This window comes from Epinephelus lanceolatus, chromosome 10 (genome assembly GCF_041903045.1).
Source record: "Epinephelus lanceolatus isolate andai-2023 chromosome 10, ASM4190304v1, whole genome shotgun sequence".
Taxonomy (NCBI): Eukaryota; Metazoa; Chordata; class Actinopteri; order Perciformes; family Serranidae; genus Epinephelus; species Epinephelus lanceolatus.
This window is the reverse complement of record NC_135743.1, coordinates 29407345-29424275: the sequence shown is the minus strand read 5'-3', so window position 1 is coordinate 29424275 and position 16931 is coordinate 29407345. Positions and strand designations below refer to the sequence as shown.

Here is a 16931-nt window from a genome sequence, read left to right as displayed (position 1 = left end):
CTTGAAATGAAAGCAAGCAAGCAAGCAAGATAGACAGACAGAAAGACAGAAAGAAATAAAGAAAGAAAACTCTTTATCTTTTAATGCTTTTAAGTATGTCCTCATTTAGATGGAGAAGAGCGGGGCCTCTCAACCTCTCTGATGACTCAGGTCTGATAACTGCCCTGTGATGTAATCCCCCAGGGAGAGACTGAGAGCTTCAGGCAACACACACACACACACACACACACACACACACACACACACACACACACTGTATCAGACACACAGGCACCCAGATGTGTTTGGTTTCACATACACATCCTGAGATACACATATACAGACAAATACTGCTAAGCACATAGATATTTTGTGTATTAGCATATCTGCACAAGAGCACAAATGCACACACAGACACACACACAGTCATAAAGACAAAGCTAGACAGAAACTAGACAGGCTCAAACAAAGAGAAAGTAAACTGCACTGTATGAGAACGCACTTTGTGCAAACTGAAGTATGTACACAAGCGTGTGTGTGCATGCCCGGCAGCTCACACGCACACACACATCCATCTCTCTGAGAATTGGCTGCTGGTCTATAAATAGCTCCACTGGTATTACGTACGCATTACAAGCCATTACATCAGATAGGAGTTACTGTGGCAGATTACAATTCTGAAAGACTATTAGCCATTAGGCATACGAGCCTGCACACACATTAGGATCCATTACATGTGGGCAATGCTATGAAGCAGTTGAGAAAGGTATGCAACCTGGATAACGGCTGCACGGGGGAGAAGGGAGTCAAGCTTTGTTACACAGCATCATGGAAAAATTCTAATCAGTTAGTGCCAAAAGACAGTGTCTAGTCACACCAAATATTCATATGTAAATTCAAACCTGATGTCAACTCTTCCTGGAATATCGAAGCAACATGGAAATTCTTTCCGATTAACACGCACAGGGACTTTTTTGCCCTTGAGTTGAGCCTTCAGGCTGTGTGCAATTATGTCCTACCCTAACCTTAACCACAGTCCTTAAACGAACCTTAGCCATCTATAACCGTATCATCTGATTGATGAAGCTTGTTGGCAGCTGCATGCACAATATTTGGAGCAAAGAAGACTATGTTACCATATTCTCAGAGCTCATAAAGCACACTCAATAACATTTGTGACCCAATAATCCAGGGGTTAGTAATAAAATAATGATTGAAATCGAAATTATCTAGGTATGATAATGTTTAATGGCAGTTTTTGGATTTATAATATATAAATACATGAAACTGAACCATCCCTGGCAAGGGTCTTCATTGAATGAGCAGGAAGCTGGATGTGATAGAACAACAGAGAAAATGGATGGTATGAAATATCACATTGTTTATTATTCCAACAGAACCAATTCAGAAAAAACTGTAAACTATAATTTCTTTGTATGAAAACATTCCCAGTTGTGTCTATCTACATGTCTTAGTCTGGTTTTAGATAACTTCGCTTATTTTTACAGTGAAATCCAATGTTGCACTGCCAAGGTTTCACAGTTTTTTTCTCACAAGTATTCACTTGTCTTCTACATAGAAACTTACAGGGTGTTGGCTTCTAGCAGGTCAACAGTCTTGCCAAGACAAACCCTTCCACTGTCAACATTTAGCTATATCTGCTCTGTCTCTGTCCTACAAAACCCCAGTTGGTGTTGCCAAAAAAGAACTGTAGCCATTGATAAGCTGATTTGGCTCACACGACCCACCCCAACTTCATATTCCCATTAACAAGTACTCTCTATAAAGCCCCTCTGACTGTAATGTGGTGCTGTGTGTGGTCTCGGCCGCCCCTGGAAACTGACGTCCGGATGATGAGATGGAGACACAAAAACCTGAATGGGCCTCGGACAATTGGCGGTCCCCGCTCAGCGCCTGTAGTCAGCAGAAGTGGGAGGCACTAGCCAAGAAAACTCTGCTGACTCATGAGGAAGGGACGGTAAAATGCCCCTTGTCATCCAATTACTGCGTCAAATTAAGACCCAAGACATAGAGGCCTATCTGGGCTCAGCGAAGCAAAAGAAGGCAGAAAGGGATTTAGTAGGCAGGGGATGGAGGGAGGGAAGAGGGAGAGGGGAGCAAGGAAGGGAGGGGGTAGGAGAGAGAGAGGGATGGTATAGAAAGAAAGAGAGATGTATGGAAAGAAATGTAGGAGGAAAAGACTCCCACTGCACACTGACAATACAAAGTCATGTACAGTGGCAGACTGCCATCTCTGCCACTGTGCAGCCATGCATCAAACCATACACTGTATATTGGGGTAGTTAGTTATCCCACAGAGCCTGCTCTGTCTGTAAATAATGGAGTCTTAACACCCACTCAGGGTATTAAGACTCTCCAAGTTGAAGGTTGGAAGAATTTGGAGCTGAGCCGGGTCAAATTTAATTAGCAATGCAGGTCAGGTAGCGTGAATTTAGGTCAGACTTCTGGACAAGCCACTAATGATATTTTATGTATATACTGTATACAGTGCATCTATCACAACAGGCTAATATTAGGAATCTGAAGGTTGAGGCGAGGTAAAAGGTCTATTTTTTTTGGTTAAACAGTGGTTGCAGTTCAAATTGTGCTTTTAGAAAAAAGAAAATATTCTGCGCTCAACCAAAGATAAAAAGTTCTGGGACGTGTGTAACTAACGTCAAAGTCTAGCAAGTACAAAAGGAGACTGCACACCCAAATCGATCAAGATGCTCTTTCAGTTTTAAGGCCTTTACATAACAGGAGTGGGTTTTTTTTCGTGCAATTTATCTTGTCAGAATGTTTTTTCAAACTGTTGTTTTTTTCCCCACACACTTTCACAAAGAAAGCAAATATTATGTGGTGAAAGGTGTCCTATTTTTTTCTGGAACAAGGTCGATTTTTCTGAGCTTTCACTCTGCGAACAAAGGTATCAACCAATCCTGTACGCCTGGGTTACAACAAAAGAGAGGCTCAGTGTTCTGAACCAGGAGGGCAAATTGTATCACTCCTGTCTATCTTGACTAAAGCGGCACATACCAGATCACCTCTTTCCATTCTTACCTTTCACAATAAAAGTCCAAGACATACACTGCAAAACTGTTAACCAGAAATAAAATAATGGCTCAGGCTATACAGCAACTTCAATCTATTCACATCAAAACCTTTAACTAAACAAGTGTTGCAACCATTGATAACTTACATTGCTTTGAAATATTCGTAGGTAAGCATTTCACATTTTTGTGTTTATTTGTCATGCCCCAGCTGTGCAAAGGCCTTTACCAATAAGTTCCTGCTCCAATACTTTTAATTCGTTTCCTGATCTGAGCCATTTTGTAGTTTGTTCCAAACAGAATCAGTCATTTCAAGAAATTTCAATGGAAACTTTCCTAGATGGCTGCCCTGTCATCCTTGTGATTTATTCATGTTTCGTTTCAAATTCTATGTTATACGTTGTTGAAAGGTAAAACACATCCTTGTTTACATAAATTGAATTTGCACATGCACAGTGTATGGCAACACACTTCCTAAGGGTTATCCAGACTGGGTTATGATGATGCAAGAACAATCTCTCCCCTATTTACTGTGACTACCTGCTGCAAAACACCCCGCATGGAGCCAAATATTTTACCAACAGGAGTAAAAGTGGGGGCGGATGCTTAATTGTGTACCAAGGGCCGAATGCCAGCAAACCCCGGGCGGCAAATCTCCTTTCAGACCACTGCTGATTTGGAGCCATTGTTTAATTACAGCAGGAGGGCAGAAGGATGGGACAAGGGAATTGTGATTGGGCAAACAAAGGATGACATCACTGGCATGATTTTTGGCAATTTCCTGGAAATGGTCCTCGGGTTGTATGGCAAGCAGAGGCATTGTTGCAAGGCACTAGCAGCCTCAGGACAAGTTTAGACTACAGAGATTGTATTGCTCACATAAATTCAAAAACGGTAGTTGTCATATTAAACACTGTTCTCTATCAGCCTAAAAACAATTGGATACCTCAGATGTGGCAATTCTTTATTAGTAACAACAGATGGTTTTATGTCTTATCAACACAAGGCTGTGACCAAAAGAGTTGATCTCAAAGACCCTTATGAGGCACTTTAGCTTTTAAACACTCCTTAATGTCACATTTTTATTATTAAGCTGACGTATAACTGCATAGTATCTTATTTACTCAAAATATAAGGTAACAAAAAAGGTCATATTATCAGTTTCCGCAGCCAAAAGCTGATGCCTTGTTGCCGGCCTGCCAGCCACATTTAAAAGTCAGAGTTGAGCTGTAATACTTCTGTGATAAAGCACAAAGTGCAGACAGAGACATTAGTATGAAGGGAAAACCTCTACAGGTCCTCGTGACCAATGAGTGTAAAAAGAGGACTACCAGTATCACAGGGAACTACAAACAATCATTCCCCATTCAGAGGAATCACAGTATGTACCACAGTTCTGTACAAGCTGTCCCCAATAACAGGGAGATTTCTCCAGGGATGCCAAGATCACAGCGTCACAGTTCTGTCCGTCACTCTCTCTCTTTCCCTCTCTCTACTAACAAAAATCCCAGTGCTGAGCTCTTTGAGTCAGGTCACCTGCCTGTCTTTGTCTTCAAATTTCTCTGAAGGGGGCTCTCAAGCAACCAAACTTGTTCTCTGACATCTAAATTTAAGAAGACCATAGCTGAATTTTTAATATCCTTTAATGTCCCTTCTTCTTTTGACCAGTCACTGTCTGTTTTTAAACTTTAAGTACATCACTTTCTAATATTCTATTGATCCAAGTAAGTAGACATAAAGCCTAACAACAAATTTGAATATTTCTTAACTGTTTCCAGTTCTCTCCTTGGTCAGCTTTGTGTCAGTTCATTTCTGTAGTAATCAAATGAATTTGTTATATTAATTACACAGATATACTTTCAAACATTTATAAAGACTGATGACTTAAGCAAATAACAGCCTGCTGTGGTGCATGCCATGTAAGCAATACAGCCGCAAAATAATGTAATAAAAAAGTCTCACGTAATTCATTTACATATTTATTTTTAAAACCTTTATAACACTAATAAATCAAATTACCACTGTTTTCTGAAGCTTTTCAGTTTCTCATTTTTCCATTATTCCTCTGTTTACTCCTCTGTCTCCCCTCCTTCTCTGCCTTTGCACAGCAGCAGCTTCAGAAATCTGAGCTGTCCTACTTTTCCTACGAGAGAGGGAGAGAGAGAGGGGACAGAAGGAGACAGAGGACAGAGGGAAGGCAGAGAGAAGGCAGAGAGGGAGATGCAGCCTTCATGACCTACATGAGTCCAACAGCTCTGTTCAGCTTTGGCCAGATGAAATGCCTACAGGCAGCAACACATTGCTCTCTTTGTGAAACACATAGACACACACAATCCCAGACGCATGCGTATACACCTGTTTTCTGGCACATATGGATGTGCATGAGCGTTCAAGAATGCAAAACGCACCTTCAAAATCTTGGGCTAAAAAGAAGGGCCACTTGTGTTTTGTCACTTGTGTTTTGACTAAACCTTAAATTGTCTAATTATCTAATGAGTAAAAGACTTTCACATCGATATTGCTATGCAGGGCCTGTAGTTTGGACAGGGGTGGATGAATGCAAAAGCACACACATCTGATACTCTGACAATCTAAAATATAGAGACAGAGATGGCGAAGTGAGCTAACACCATCAGGGATTCCCATTAGCTGCAGGAGTAATGGGATCTTGCCCTATTAGCTGGGTGAAAGTTGTGGCTTCTAATCTTACACTGCCTCCCTTCTGGGACACGGGAGTGAGGGATAGACCATTAAAGGTGCATCATCCCCAGTGCCTGGGTGGTCCAGCCATGTTCCTACAGAAAGACTTTATTTCTTTTAGCTCAATTCAATACAGAAATGAATTAAGTAGAGGATGAATTATTTACCATTTTCTAATATTTAAGGCTTGTGGTTTCCTTCCAATGAGCAATTTAAAATGCTCTAAATGGGATTCCCTCATTAATCTACCACTAAAAAATGAATTGTGATGACATCATTTGCGATGACTGTATCCGTCTGACAGTCCATCTTTTTTTCCTTTATTGACCGGCTGGTATGTAGGCTACTTTAGGACTTGCTTGGTCTCTGAGGTTTAAGATGATGATACTCCAAAACAAGGCTGGAATTGGTGTTTCCACTCGAGCAAAATGGGCAGCACCAGATCAAAAGAGCTCAGAAGAGCTGTTGTATTTACTTAAGCCACAATGTGTGCTTTGCACAAACTCAGTGGCTGACCTGGTCAACGTTTTTACACAGCTTTGCTGCACTTGAACTTGACTAGTCAAGGCAGCAATGATTGTGGTTTTTAGATATTGTTACACTGTTTTATGGGAAGGGTTTTTGGTAAGGCTATAATTTGCTTCCACAGTGCTTGTATTATGTAGCAGCCTATAGCTAAAGTCACTTAGGGATGCCTGTTAGAGATCAATTGTTCAATTGTGCAACTGGACTTAATTTTAGACTTTATGTGTATACACTGCTGCTTTTTTATTGGTTCAGGGCTGTCATGTGGTGTTCATCTCACGCAGCTTTCTGCTACAGTGTTAGCTGCAGATGGCTTAGTGGTTGCAGTGACACTGACCTATTTTTACTGGAAGCATGTAAATAAATTTAGCATGTAATAGGATAATTTTGAACCAACAGCTTGTGTCTGAGCACAAGTGGGATACCTTTCCAAGTGTCGGCTCATAAAATAAGTTCCTAATTTTGGTTCAACTTCAGGCACGTGCAATGCACAATATATGAGATGGTGATCTGCTCTGAAGTGGCTTTGTAGTGCCAATTTTAAAGTTGTATTTATCTAAACTAAGCCATTACTCAGACTAATCATTCCAGCCAAGCTTAATATTCACTAACAGGCCATGTATATGTGTGTGCCTGTTTGTGCATGTGTGTGGCAGTAGCAGGTCAAGGCATGTTTCCATTTAGCAGCGGGGGATAAATATGGCCCTGACACATGAGATGTTCCAGAATCGACCACAACCTGCCTGTCTCTTCTCCAGGTAGCATTTGTTCCAACAGCAGTTAAATAATTTGTATTTCACAGCACAAACTGCTGCAAATCCGCTCGGTCACCCGATGCAATTTGTTTGTATGTTGATACGCGCCCAATGTGTCCGCTTGAGACAGAGAAACAGAGCAGCAACATGTGTGCTAACAAAAGGGTCACTGTACTGCCTGGATGCTCTCCTTACCTCTGCCACAAAGAGCATCAAATAACACACAAGTGTGTGTGTGTGTGTGTGTGTGTGTGTCTTGGGCTCAGAGACTAGATGTAATGTTAGGAATAATGAGGCCAGCAGGCAGGCAGGCATCAAATATACACACATGGATGCACGCACGCACAGGCTCAATAAAGCATCCAGTTTGAGCACATGATTTATATTCACATCAGTTACAAATAATCACCAAGACATAAACAATCCAAGTGGCATAAACAGTACAAATCACACACATGCACACACACACACCACAAACATATAAACGTGACCAGCCGGTGATTACGCAACACAACAAGTGTCTGTGTGTACGTGTGTGTGTATGCGAGTGTGTGTTCCGTTTTTCACTTTAAGATCCATTTAAAAGCAAGCCGGCTGCTGGAAGAGTGAGCCAGCAGATTTCTGGCACTGCGTCACCTTTGATCTCCGCACAGTGCGGCCTGCGGAACACATCAGTGCTACAATGAGAAGCAGAACACACACCCACATACACACACTGCTAAAGCTCTCACAGATGCACACATGTAAGTATCCCCCCTTGTAAAGACAAACATACATATATTATGCGCACGCTTAGACACACACACTACACAAAACTGAACCTTCTCACAAACACACACTTACTTTTAAATACACACACTGGTGCATGCGCCCACAGACGTTCCCACACATTGGGGCCAACACTTTGGGCATCGACGGCATTCCATTCTGCTTTTCCGTTGTGGAAAAATACGCCCTTTGACCCAGAGTATTTCCAACATTGACGAAGGAGGCAGCCAAGGAATGCCGTGCTTCAGCGCTAACGGAGTGAAAGGAGGGATGGATCGATGCCCATCCTTTATGTACTGGGTGTTAGTAGTTTAAATCCTATTGCCTTTCTGTCAGCAACTAGAATGGCTGCTTCAACTATTCATTGCACACAACTGTTTTCTTTAAGCAGTAATCCATTGGTACATAGAAGTTAAAGCTTGTACTTTTCAGACATTATCTTGCAATGCAGTGACTACATGTATTAGCAGCTAAAGAGACAGATATTAGGCTTGCTGAGCTGAGAGAGATGGAGACTTTGAGTGGTGGGGATAACGTCACAGGACTGGTAAGCCGGCCAGCAACAGCGGAGAGAGAGCGAGGAGAAACATCGGTAGAAACAGCATATTTTCACATCTTGGGGAATGAAGGCTTTCTTTTAACCAAAGGAGCTGGTGATTATTGGAACAGCAACTAGCCTAGCTGGTTTTGGTAAGTTTCATTTTGTTTCTGTCGAGTTTGAATGATGTTTGTTTTACAGTGAGTTAACAAGGCAATTAAGCTAACCTTATGCTTAGTTCAGTGAGACAGAGAAACTCAGTTCAGACCAGAGATTCGCAATGAGATATTTATATATATAATATTTTCTGTTTTTCTAAGTAATTTTCCCCGTTTTTCTTGGTAATTTTTTTCTGACAACTGAAATCATGCCCATACACGTTTGTCAACTAACGTTATTACAACCTGTTACTAACCTAACCTGTTACATTGAGCGATAGGCCTACACTAGAAGGATACAGTCGAAAACATAGCTACATTATCACACCCTGTGTGTAACTAATTACGTGCCTTACCCTTATTGATCCCGTAGTTGAAATTGTCTAGGAGCAGGAGCACGGATGCAAAATACATCCATGAGCAGGAGTCACCATGGATGCAGTGGTCACTTGCAGGTGCCAGGTGGGAGGTTCTCATGAGATTTTGAAGTATCTCGTCTCCTCGTTCAGGAAAAAAAATTACCACGAAAAACAGGGAAAAAATTACTCAGAAAAACAGCGCTTTTTTTTATTTGTCAAGTGAATGCAACACGCTTCCGTAGGATAGTGATAGTGAGACATTGGCTACAGTTGCATTTGTAACAGTGATGAAACGGCGGAAAACAGAAACAAAACGAGCATCCGATGGACTGTATTCATAATTGATACACCTCAATAATATAAGGAACCAGCGCCAATTAATGAGTCTATGAGAATGTGTATGTGTGGGCGGGGCAAATGGTTGTTTGTTTTTTTTACACAGATACTGTCATATACTGTATAACCCTGTGAAATCTAAGGAAAGTATGAAGGTATAAAAAGAAATACACTGCCCAAACCTACCAGCTTTTTTTCTCACGAATTGGTGAAGACCAAAACAGAGCTAAAAGAGAAGTGAATGTTAAACTTATTTTGACATGTAAATATGCCACTGTTTGCAAACACGTTTGCTGTATACACGTTATAAGAGGAAAATATGTCAGTGTTGCATTTAAAGCTAGTTTCGGTCAAAATATCAGTTACTGTACGTTTAAATTAAACAAAGTTTTGAACTTCATCTAAAGAAAGCCTGAGTTTTCTGGTTACCAACAATTAGTAGAGCTAATCATGCCAACAACACAATTCCTGAGAGCACAGAAGCACACATACTTTCCTCATAGAAAATTTGGGCTCCTTACAGATTTCTTTCAGCTGCTGAGGGAGACAAGCACTGTCAGTGAGTTTATGCAACATCCTTACTCTGCAGTAGGCTTGGGCAGTATCTCAGTATATGGTATACCAGGGCATTCAGAAATACTGACAGTGTGATTTTCAATACAGTCATGCAGTTAGGAGTTAGTGCCTCGCACACAAACACCATCAGATGACATGCAAAGGGAGACAGCACGCAGTCATCAAACTGCATCACACCTTCCTTGTTACATTTGGTGCTACTTATTATACTCAATTTACTACATATTAAGTCTTACACAAGCCTAAGACTAATGCTTTTAAATTCCAATTCATTTAAAAACAGGCCGCATGATTTCTATTAAGTTACATTTAGGCTGCTAACATCATGAGCTCATCATTAAAATGACTGATACTTCAGTACAGTGCACTTGATACTGTGATACTTTTTTTTTGATAAGTAGGTGTCACAGCTTTGAAGTTTTGCTAACTCGACTGGAGGTGCAGTCATGCAGGGGGGGTTGTGTGAGGAAAAGTGAGATGAGGTGGAAAAGCATCACCATCATTACTGCAAATGTTAATGATCCCTTCGGGGATACTGTGGCTCAGCAGATTTCAAGAATTCAGACAAGAAATACACAGAAAAAGATACTTAGGAAAACATAACATGTAATCTCACCTGCGGAACATAATAAAAATACAGAAAAGAAAGAATAATGTATTACAGTTGCTGCCATTACAGCAACAGATATGTAATAATGTGTACAGGCATGTAAAAATGGATTCCACATATTTATATTGAGTGATTCACGGTAAGCATGTGCAGCACATGCAATTTAACGATAGAGAGCAGCATATAAATCACTGCCAATATGCACTGTTAGCGTCATACATGTTAAAAAGATGTGTATAAAATGCTTACTTGCATATGCTATCCCATTCTGCATCCTGATTATGTGCCGCACATATCTCTGTACATGCTGCTTCCATCTCTAAATGGAAACTGTAAATAGACGCATATTTGCGTATCCTTAATCACTTTGCATACTGTATGTAGCTGTCTCCTTCTGAAGTATAATAGGTCATTCTACCTTCTATTACAGACTGCAAGCAAGTTTTCTTAAACTTGCATGATATGGAAAGCAGTAGCATTATATTATAGTCAGACTTGTGCAACTAGACAACGATGCTGGCACTGAGCACCAACAGCTCATTTGCTAACATTATTAGTTCCAACCCAACCTCCACTGCTTGTCTGGCACCAAGCACTATTTTAAGCCTCTTACTTCATCATGTGTGAATAAGTATTCATCTAGTGAGCTAATTTGTTACAGGACATGCTGCACAGTACTCCTGCCTATAAGATCAACAGGAATTCTGGCTGAACTGAAAGTTTCAGAGTAAAGGACAAAAGGGTGGAGAGATGACAGAGGAAGACTCGTGACAGACAGAAAGATAAACACTAACATACAGTCCAAGACACACAGAGATAGACGGAGCAATAGAAAGATAATCAAACACAGACTACAGACGCAGAGACAGGGCGTGGGGATTCTGCCATACCATAGAGCACAGTAAGCTACAGGACATCCAGTCCAAGCACAGTAAATCCAGCAAAATCTGGCAACCCAGTGATCAAATCAGTGTTCCCACACTAGGACGACTGGGGCAGCTATGGGAACACAGTGTCCGAGTAAGAACATAACAGCACTCTCTACTGCACTTGTGAGGACAGACTGTCGAGGACCTCGACTGAGAAAATTAATGGACATACTAGCTACGTGCCTTGCATTCAAGGCTTCTTATAGGTTTTTCCATTGCATGACATGGATTACACATGCCAAGCTCCTAATATTTTCTTAAGTGTAGCGCAGGTTGCAATACCTGTTTTTTTGCCAGTTGGCTCTATATGGGACCTATAGAGTTTAAGAAAGCCACAAAGCCCAGATTTTATTTGTAGTAATCCTCAGCAGGCACAGTTTTTTCTAGGGATATGTGCCCATCAGTGCACCCTGTCACACATACCACACTGGACTGGCGCCAGTGCTCGATGTTCTTAGTCATCCTGTAGCTCTTGAATTAACTAAGTGTATTCATTCTGATTCTTATTTGTATGTGTCACTGATGCTACACTTCAGAAGAACTGTTTGAAGGTTTAGTTTGGTAAATACACCTGCTGTAAACACCTCAGAAAACCAATGCAGGACAGTAAACTACTACATTACTTCAACACAATATCACAAATCACAAATTTGCTTGAAGGGGCTTTCCATTTTCTACAGCATATGACACTTCTGTCCTTAAACCCTTAATTTTGATATGTAAAACTTCCCCCAAAAATCCTTTATCTGGGAAAAAACTGGAAGAAACCACAGGAAGAGCAACAGAGGAGGGACCCCTCTACCTGGATGGACAGACATGCAATTCTTGTCATGTGTACAAAATACACTTGGGCTGTGCCCTAATTAAAATTATGTCAGTAGAATCAGATTTGAGTGTTCAATACGAATATTCGACTATTTGTTCCATCTTTTTGATACAGTTTGAGAGTTTGAACACAGTTTGGAGCGACGTTCAAGGTGACAGTGGCACTCACATAATATAGTAAACAGGCCAAGCTGGTCCTTCAAGCTAATGCGTGCTAACAATGCTAACAACAGATTGGAAATGTGCAATAACATTATATGCCGTCACTATCAAACAAAAGTCATAAGTGCTATATCATAGGCAACTGGACTTGTTTGAGTTTCTTGAAGATGTTTCGCCTCTCATCCATCTCTTCTTCTGTTCTAAAAGGACTGGTGCGGACTCACTGAGGTCACGTGTGAGCTCTGAGTTTCAGAGTAATTAAGGTCACGTGTATGTCGTTGACCCGCCCGGCCATCGTGTGTGTTGTTAGAGTTAGATGGGTCCGGGTGAAAATGGGTGTTGAGTCATCTGGGGAGGGATCCCAAGACTGTTCAAGGGATTTCTCCTTGATCCCTCCCCAGACAACTCAACACCCATTCTCACATGGACCCATCTAATCCTTTCGACACACAAGATGGCCAGGTGGGTCAACGATGTATATCTGACCATAACTACTCAAGAAACTCAAGCAAGTCCAGCAGCCTACGATAGAGCACTTATGATTACCATGACCTGGATGACTGAGAATCTTCGCAGACATATCAAACAAAAGCCAGAGACTGCATCATAGTAAGTTACCGTGAGCTGTAAATTCACCACTTCTAAGCAGAAAGGCAGAAGATAATGTTATCTCAAAGCCTGAGCAGGCAAAGCCTCTCTTTTTCCAGGCAGCTGCCTCCATCTCACTTAGATTCACCCCGGGTCTGTGTCTGCAGCTGCCTGTAGCAAAGAGCAGAGTGAAACAAGAAGTGCTTCCCTCTGCAGATATATCTGGGGACCACGACCTTCCCAGATGTACACTGCACACTGACTGACATATAAAAACAAAAAGGAGAAGAAGACAGTTCGACTTCAAGGATCTCAGTCGACTAAGGAGTCTCCCACTGATGATTCCACTTTTCAAATTTCAGGGGGCAGCTCTAGAATAGACCAACACATCTATTAATGTCAAATCACTGAACATACTGCATCTCTATATCAGATTTTTTTCCTCTCAGAATGTAAAGCTGTAAAGACAAGCTGAGGAGAGGGAAATGGAGAAGGACAGGAGGGAGAGGAGAGTGGAGGAAAGTGAGGTAACTGGGAGTCATATGGCCGTGTCAAACAGCTTGCCCAGCGATTCCTGACAGCCCAGCGCTGCGTCCTCATGCCTCCTGCACAGAGGCCAAGGAGTGAGGTAAGGAGGAACAGAGGGACAGAAGCATGAGAGTCTGGCAGAAAGTGCCCGAAGGTCGGAAAATTCAGTAAACTAAACAGAGAAACTTCTCACCAGCAGGCTGGCTGACTGGACTGACTGTTTGGATGGCATGGAGAGGGGGAGATACAGACAGACTGACAACGAGAGATAAAGACAGAGGTCAAAATGGCACAAAGTAAAGCTTATTTGGTTGAAATGATTATGGTCATAGGTCTTGGAAAATGGGCTGCGAGCAATAATTTATCTGCCCACCAACCCACTTGTCAAACCCTTAACAGATCACCACTCCTCCACAGATTTGAACCACTCACGGGAGGAATGTGTGTTTGCAAGAAATCAGCGTTACAATTGTTCCACATGCTTCTGGAACTGGATACTAAAAGCACATGTGTGTGATGAGACGGCTCTGCGGGAGGTTTTTTTTTCTCAACAGAAAGGTGCTGAATTGAATTTCCACTGAAGAACAACCACAATGAGACATACTTTCCATTGCCATCAACAATGGATAGACACTGCCAATGCTGTAAATAGTTTACAGAGCTAACAAAGACAAACAGGCAGACATGAGCGCAAACACACATGCATCTAAAAAACAAAATACACACACATATGCATGGATGAATGCACAGCACACTCACAAAAGTTTACCCCAGTGTGAGCACAGTGTGCGCACGGTAAACGCACAAAGGGAATTCAGTTTTCCACGGCTTTTTCTCAGCACTGCCTCTTCGTTGCCAAAGTTTGGTGGTCCATGCAGTAAAAACTTTGTTTTTTCTATATTTAGTAACGATTTACCTTTACAGACATGTTTAGATTTTGGTACATTCTGAGCAGATGTTTGGCGACGTTTCAACACATGATGTAAAACTTCATTTTCACACTCCACATCAATTCTTAATTTCAAATATGACTGACAAAATTAGAAAGTTCTTGTAATCAAAATTTGTGCAAGATATAATGTGCATGATTGAAGTAATCCCTCTCAATCATCACTTATGATGCGCTAGAGGTGTGTGGCGGTGTATTTTTCTGCACAGACTCTGTCCTCTGCCTGGATTTTCTTATTTTCTTCTTATTTTCTGTTTTCAGGATGTCTTATGGGCATGTACCCCCACAACGCTCTGGTCAGGTCAAGGCTTCATGGGACGGTGGTGACCAGGTGCAGATCCTAGAGACACCGCGCCAAGAAACTACAGCGAGGCAAAATGCCAAACGAGTGTGAATCTGGGGTTGGCTTTTACTTCCACCTTTGCTGGCCAACATTTTTACAGAGAGTGACCAACAATCGTGCATAGCGTATCTTTAAAAACTGGTCAAAACTAACTCATGTTACACAAACAAACTGTGCATAAAAGATAAAGAACAACAATGGCTCCTCTGTTAGATCAAAATGAAAAATGGAAATTGTTATATCTAAATTATGCTGGGGGATGATACATGAGCATTTTTTCGAGGTTTAAATATGCAGATGTTTTGTTTTTAAGACAAAATCCATCAATTCCTGCTCTTTGAATGTCTGGAAATGGAATACAGGACGGTGAGTTGAGGGGTTAAAAAAAAGCACGCTTTTACAGTTATTTCATCCTATCACAGAAATAATTTACTCTGCCACTAATCTCCAACTCCCAAATCCCCCGCTCCACTTCCTGGTTTATACTGCGCTCTTAACAGGCCGTCTGGGAATTCAAAAACCAACAACATTCCCATCTCGAGTAGGTCACCCAGTCTAATAAATTGGTTTCTGAATATTTACCAGACACGCCTGCCAAGGTTATGTCACAGGCTTTTAAGTCAAAACTCATAACCACTTAGTAAGACATTAATCTTTGACCTCTTTACCGTACAAACTAAGGTTCGCCATGCAGTGTTGAATTTATGCTGCAGCTAGTAATTCAAGCCTATGACATTCCCACAAAGAAAGAAACAACTTTCCCACTTGTGAAGACGAGAATGAAACCTTATCTTTCAAGACTTAGTCCAACATTCACCATTTAGAGGTTTACTTATGACACAGATGGTAATTCAAAGCCACAACTTCCCAACTCTTAAAGCATTTACGGGATGCCACAGGTTTATCAATTCATCAAGAGATTTATGAGCTGATGTTTGAGGAGGTAGATCAGGTCGTATTAAACTCAGACTCGTATTTTGGCGTGAAACGATTTGACTGGAACTGCAGTCTATGATCCTGTACCATAACAGCCATGACCAGAACAGACCAGGATCATAGCCAGGGAGAGTATTTATGAGAAATAGTCCACCCTCGCATTACTGTAAGCTGGTATGTTACTGTAACAAGCGTTGGCTGGCCCCATGTGAAGATCATTAACAGTGACGATGGGGGGACTCTGACTTCCAGGAATAGACAGACCAGTCTCTAAATCTTTTCAACAAACGAACACACAAATGCAAACAGGCACACAGAAATGCAGCCATGTGTGCAGGTCACACGCACACACATACACACACACACACACACACACACACACACTGCTCTTCACCTCATTTTTTTTTCTCGACGCGCCAAACTCTCTCGAGCACACACATGCACTGCACAGCACAGTGCTGTCACGTGCAAGCAATCAACAAGCCTCAGATGAGCAAAACATGGGGCAGATGTAAAGCAGGAAAAATTCCTACATGCTTAGGTCTGGCGCACTTGACCACTAAATGCAGCTGATTTACGATATTCAAACACTGCATCCTTCAAAACAAGTAACTTGAGTCGCACATGTCTCAGTTATCAACATAAAAGTAAATCAAGATCAACTGATATCTCATATCCTGTTTTTCAAAGGACTGACACGGTCTCCTATATCGTATGAGGACAGTGTTTTGCATCTGTTGCAACCACACCAAATTATAATGTGTAGTAAAATATGAAACCCGCAAGAGCCCTGCTGGGAAAAAATTAAGCTTCCTTAATTCCTGAAAAGTTTCTGGAAACTTTCCACAGTGTGTCTTTGTGGGGTTTGACTTACATATATGCCAGAGGAGGGTTCTCCAGGGGGTAGAGACCCCGGGCTGAGGACAGGGGAGCTTGCTGGGCTGCAGAGCTCGGGGAAGGGGTTGGGGATGGCCGGGAGAGACGATGTCCTCAGCTCCTCCTCCTGCAACCTCCTGAACGAATTGTTACAGGACAGAAGAACAGTCAAACATGCTTTTAATATTAGCTTGTACTAATAAAAACATTATCTAAAGTCTAAGGTCGTGACCTGGAACAGCCTCTTGAAAAGTGAAAAGGGAGAACTTCGAAATGAGAGCCGCTGACACATGTGAAATATGTGCAGGAGGGAGAGTTGGAATTAATAAAGCATTCCTGTACAGTATCCAGGCTCATGTCTGTTTCTATCTGATCTACCCATAATGAACAGTCTCCCAGCAAGTGGAAATCACAGACCCCCGCAGTGTGCCAGCTAATTTT

The 16931-nt window shown here is 41.6% G+C and overlaps 1 protein-coding gene across 2 annotated transcripts in view; it reads right to left on the bottom strand.

Annotated features, from left to right (window-relative positions):
- grb10b (growth factor receptor-bound protein 10b) overlaps positions 1-16931 on the bottom strand; it is a 79881-nt gene that overhangs the window by 22117 nt on the left and 40833 nt on the right. For both annotated transcript variants that reach the window (XM_033640616.2, XM_033640614.2), the window contains exon 5: positions 16489-16627. In XM_033640616.2, the coding sequence (XP_033496507.1) occupies positions 16489-16627 (139 nt within the window). The remainder of the gene's footprint in view (positions 1-16488; positions 16628-16931) is intronic.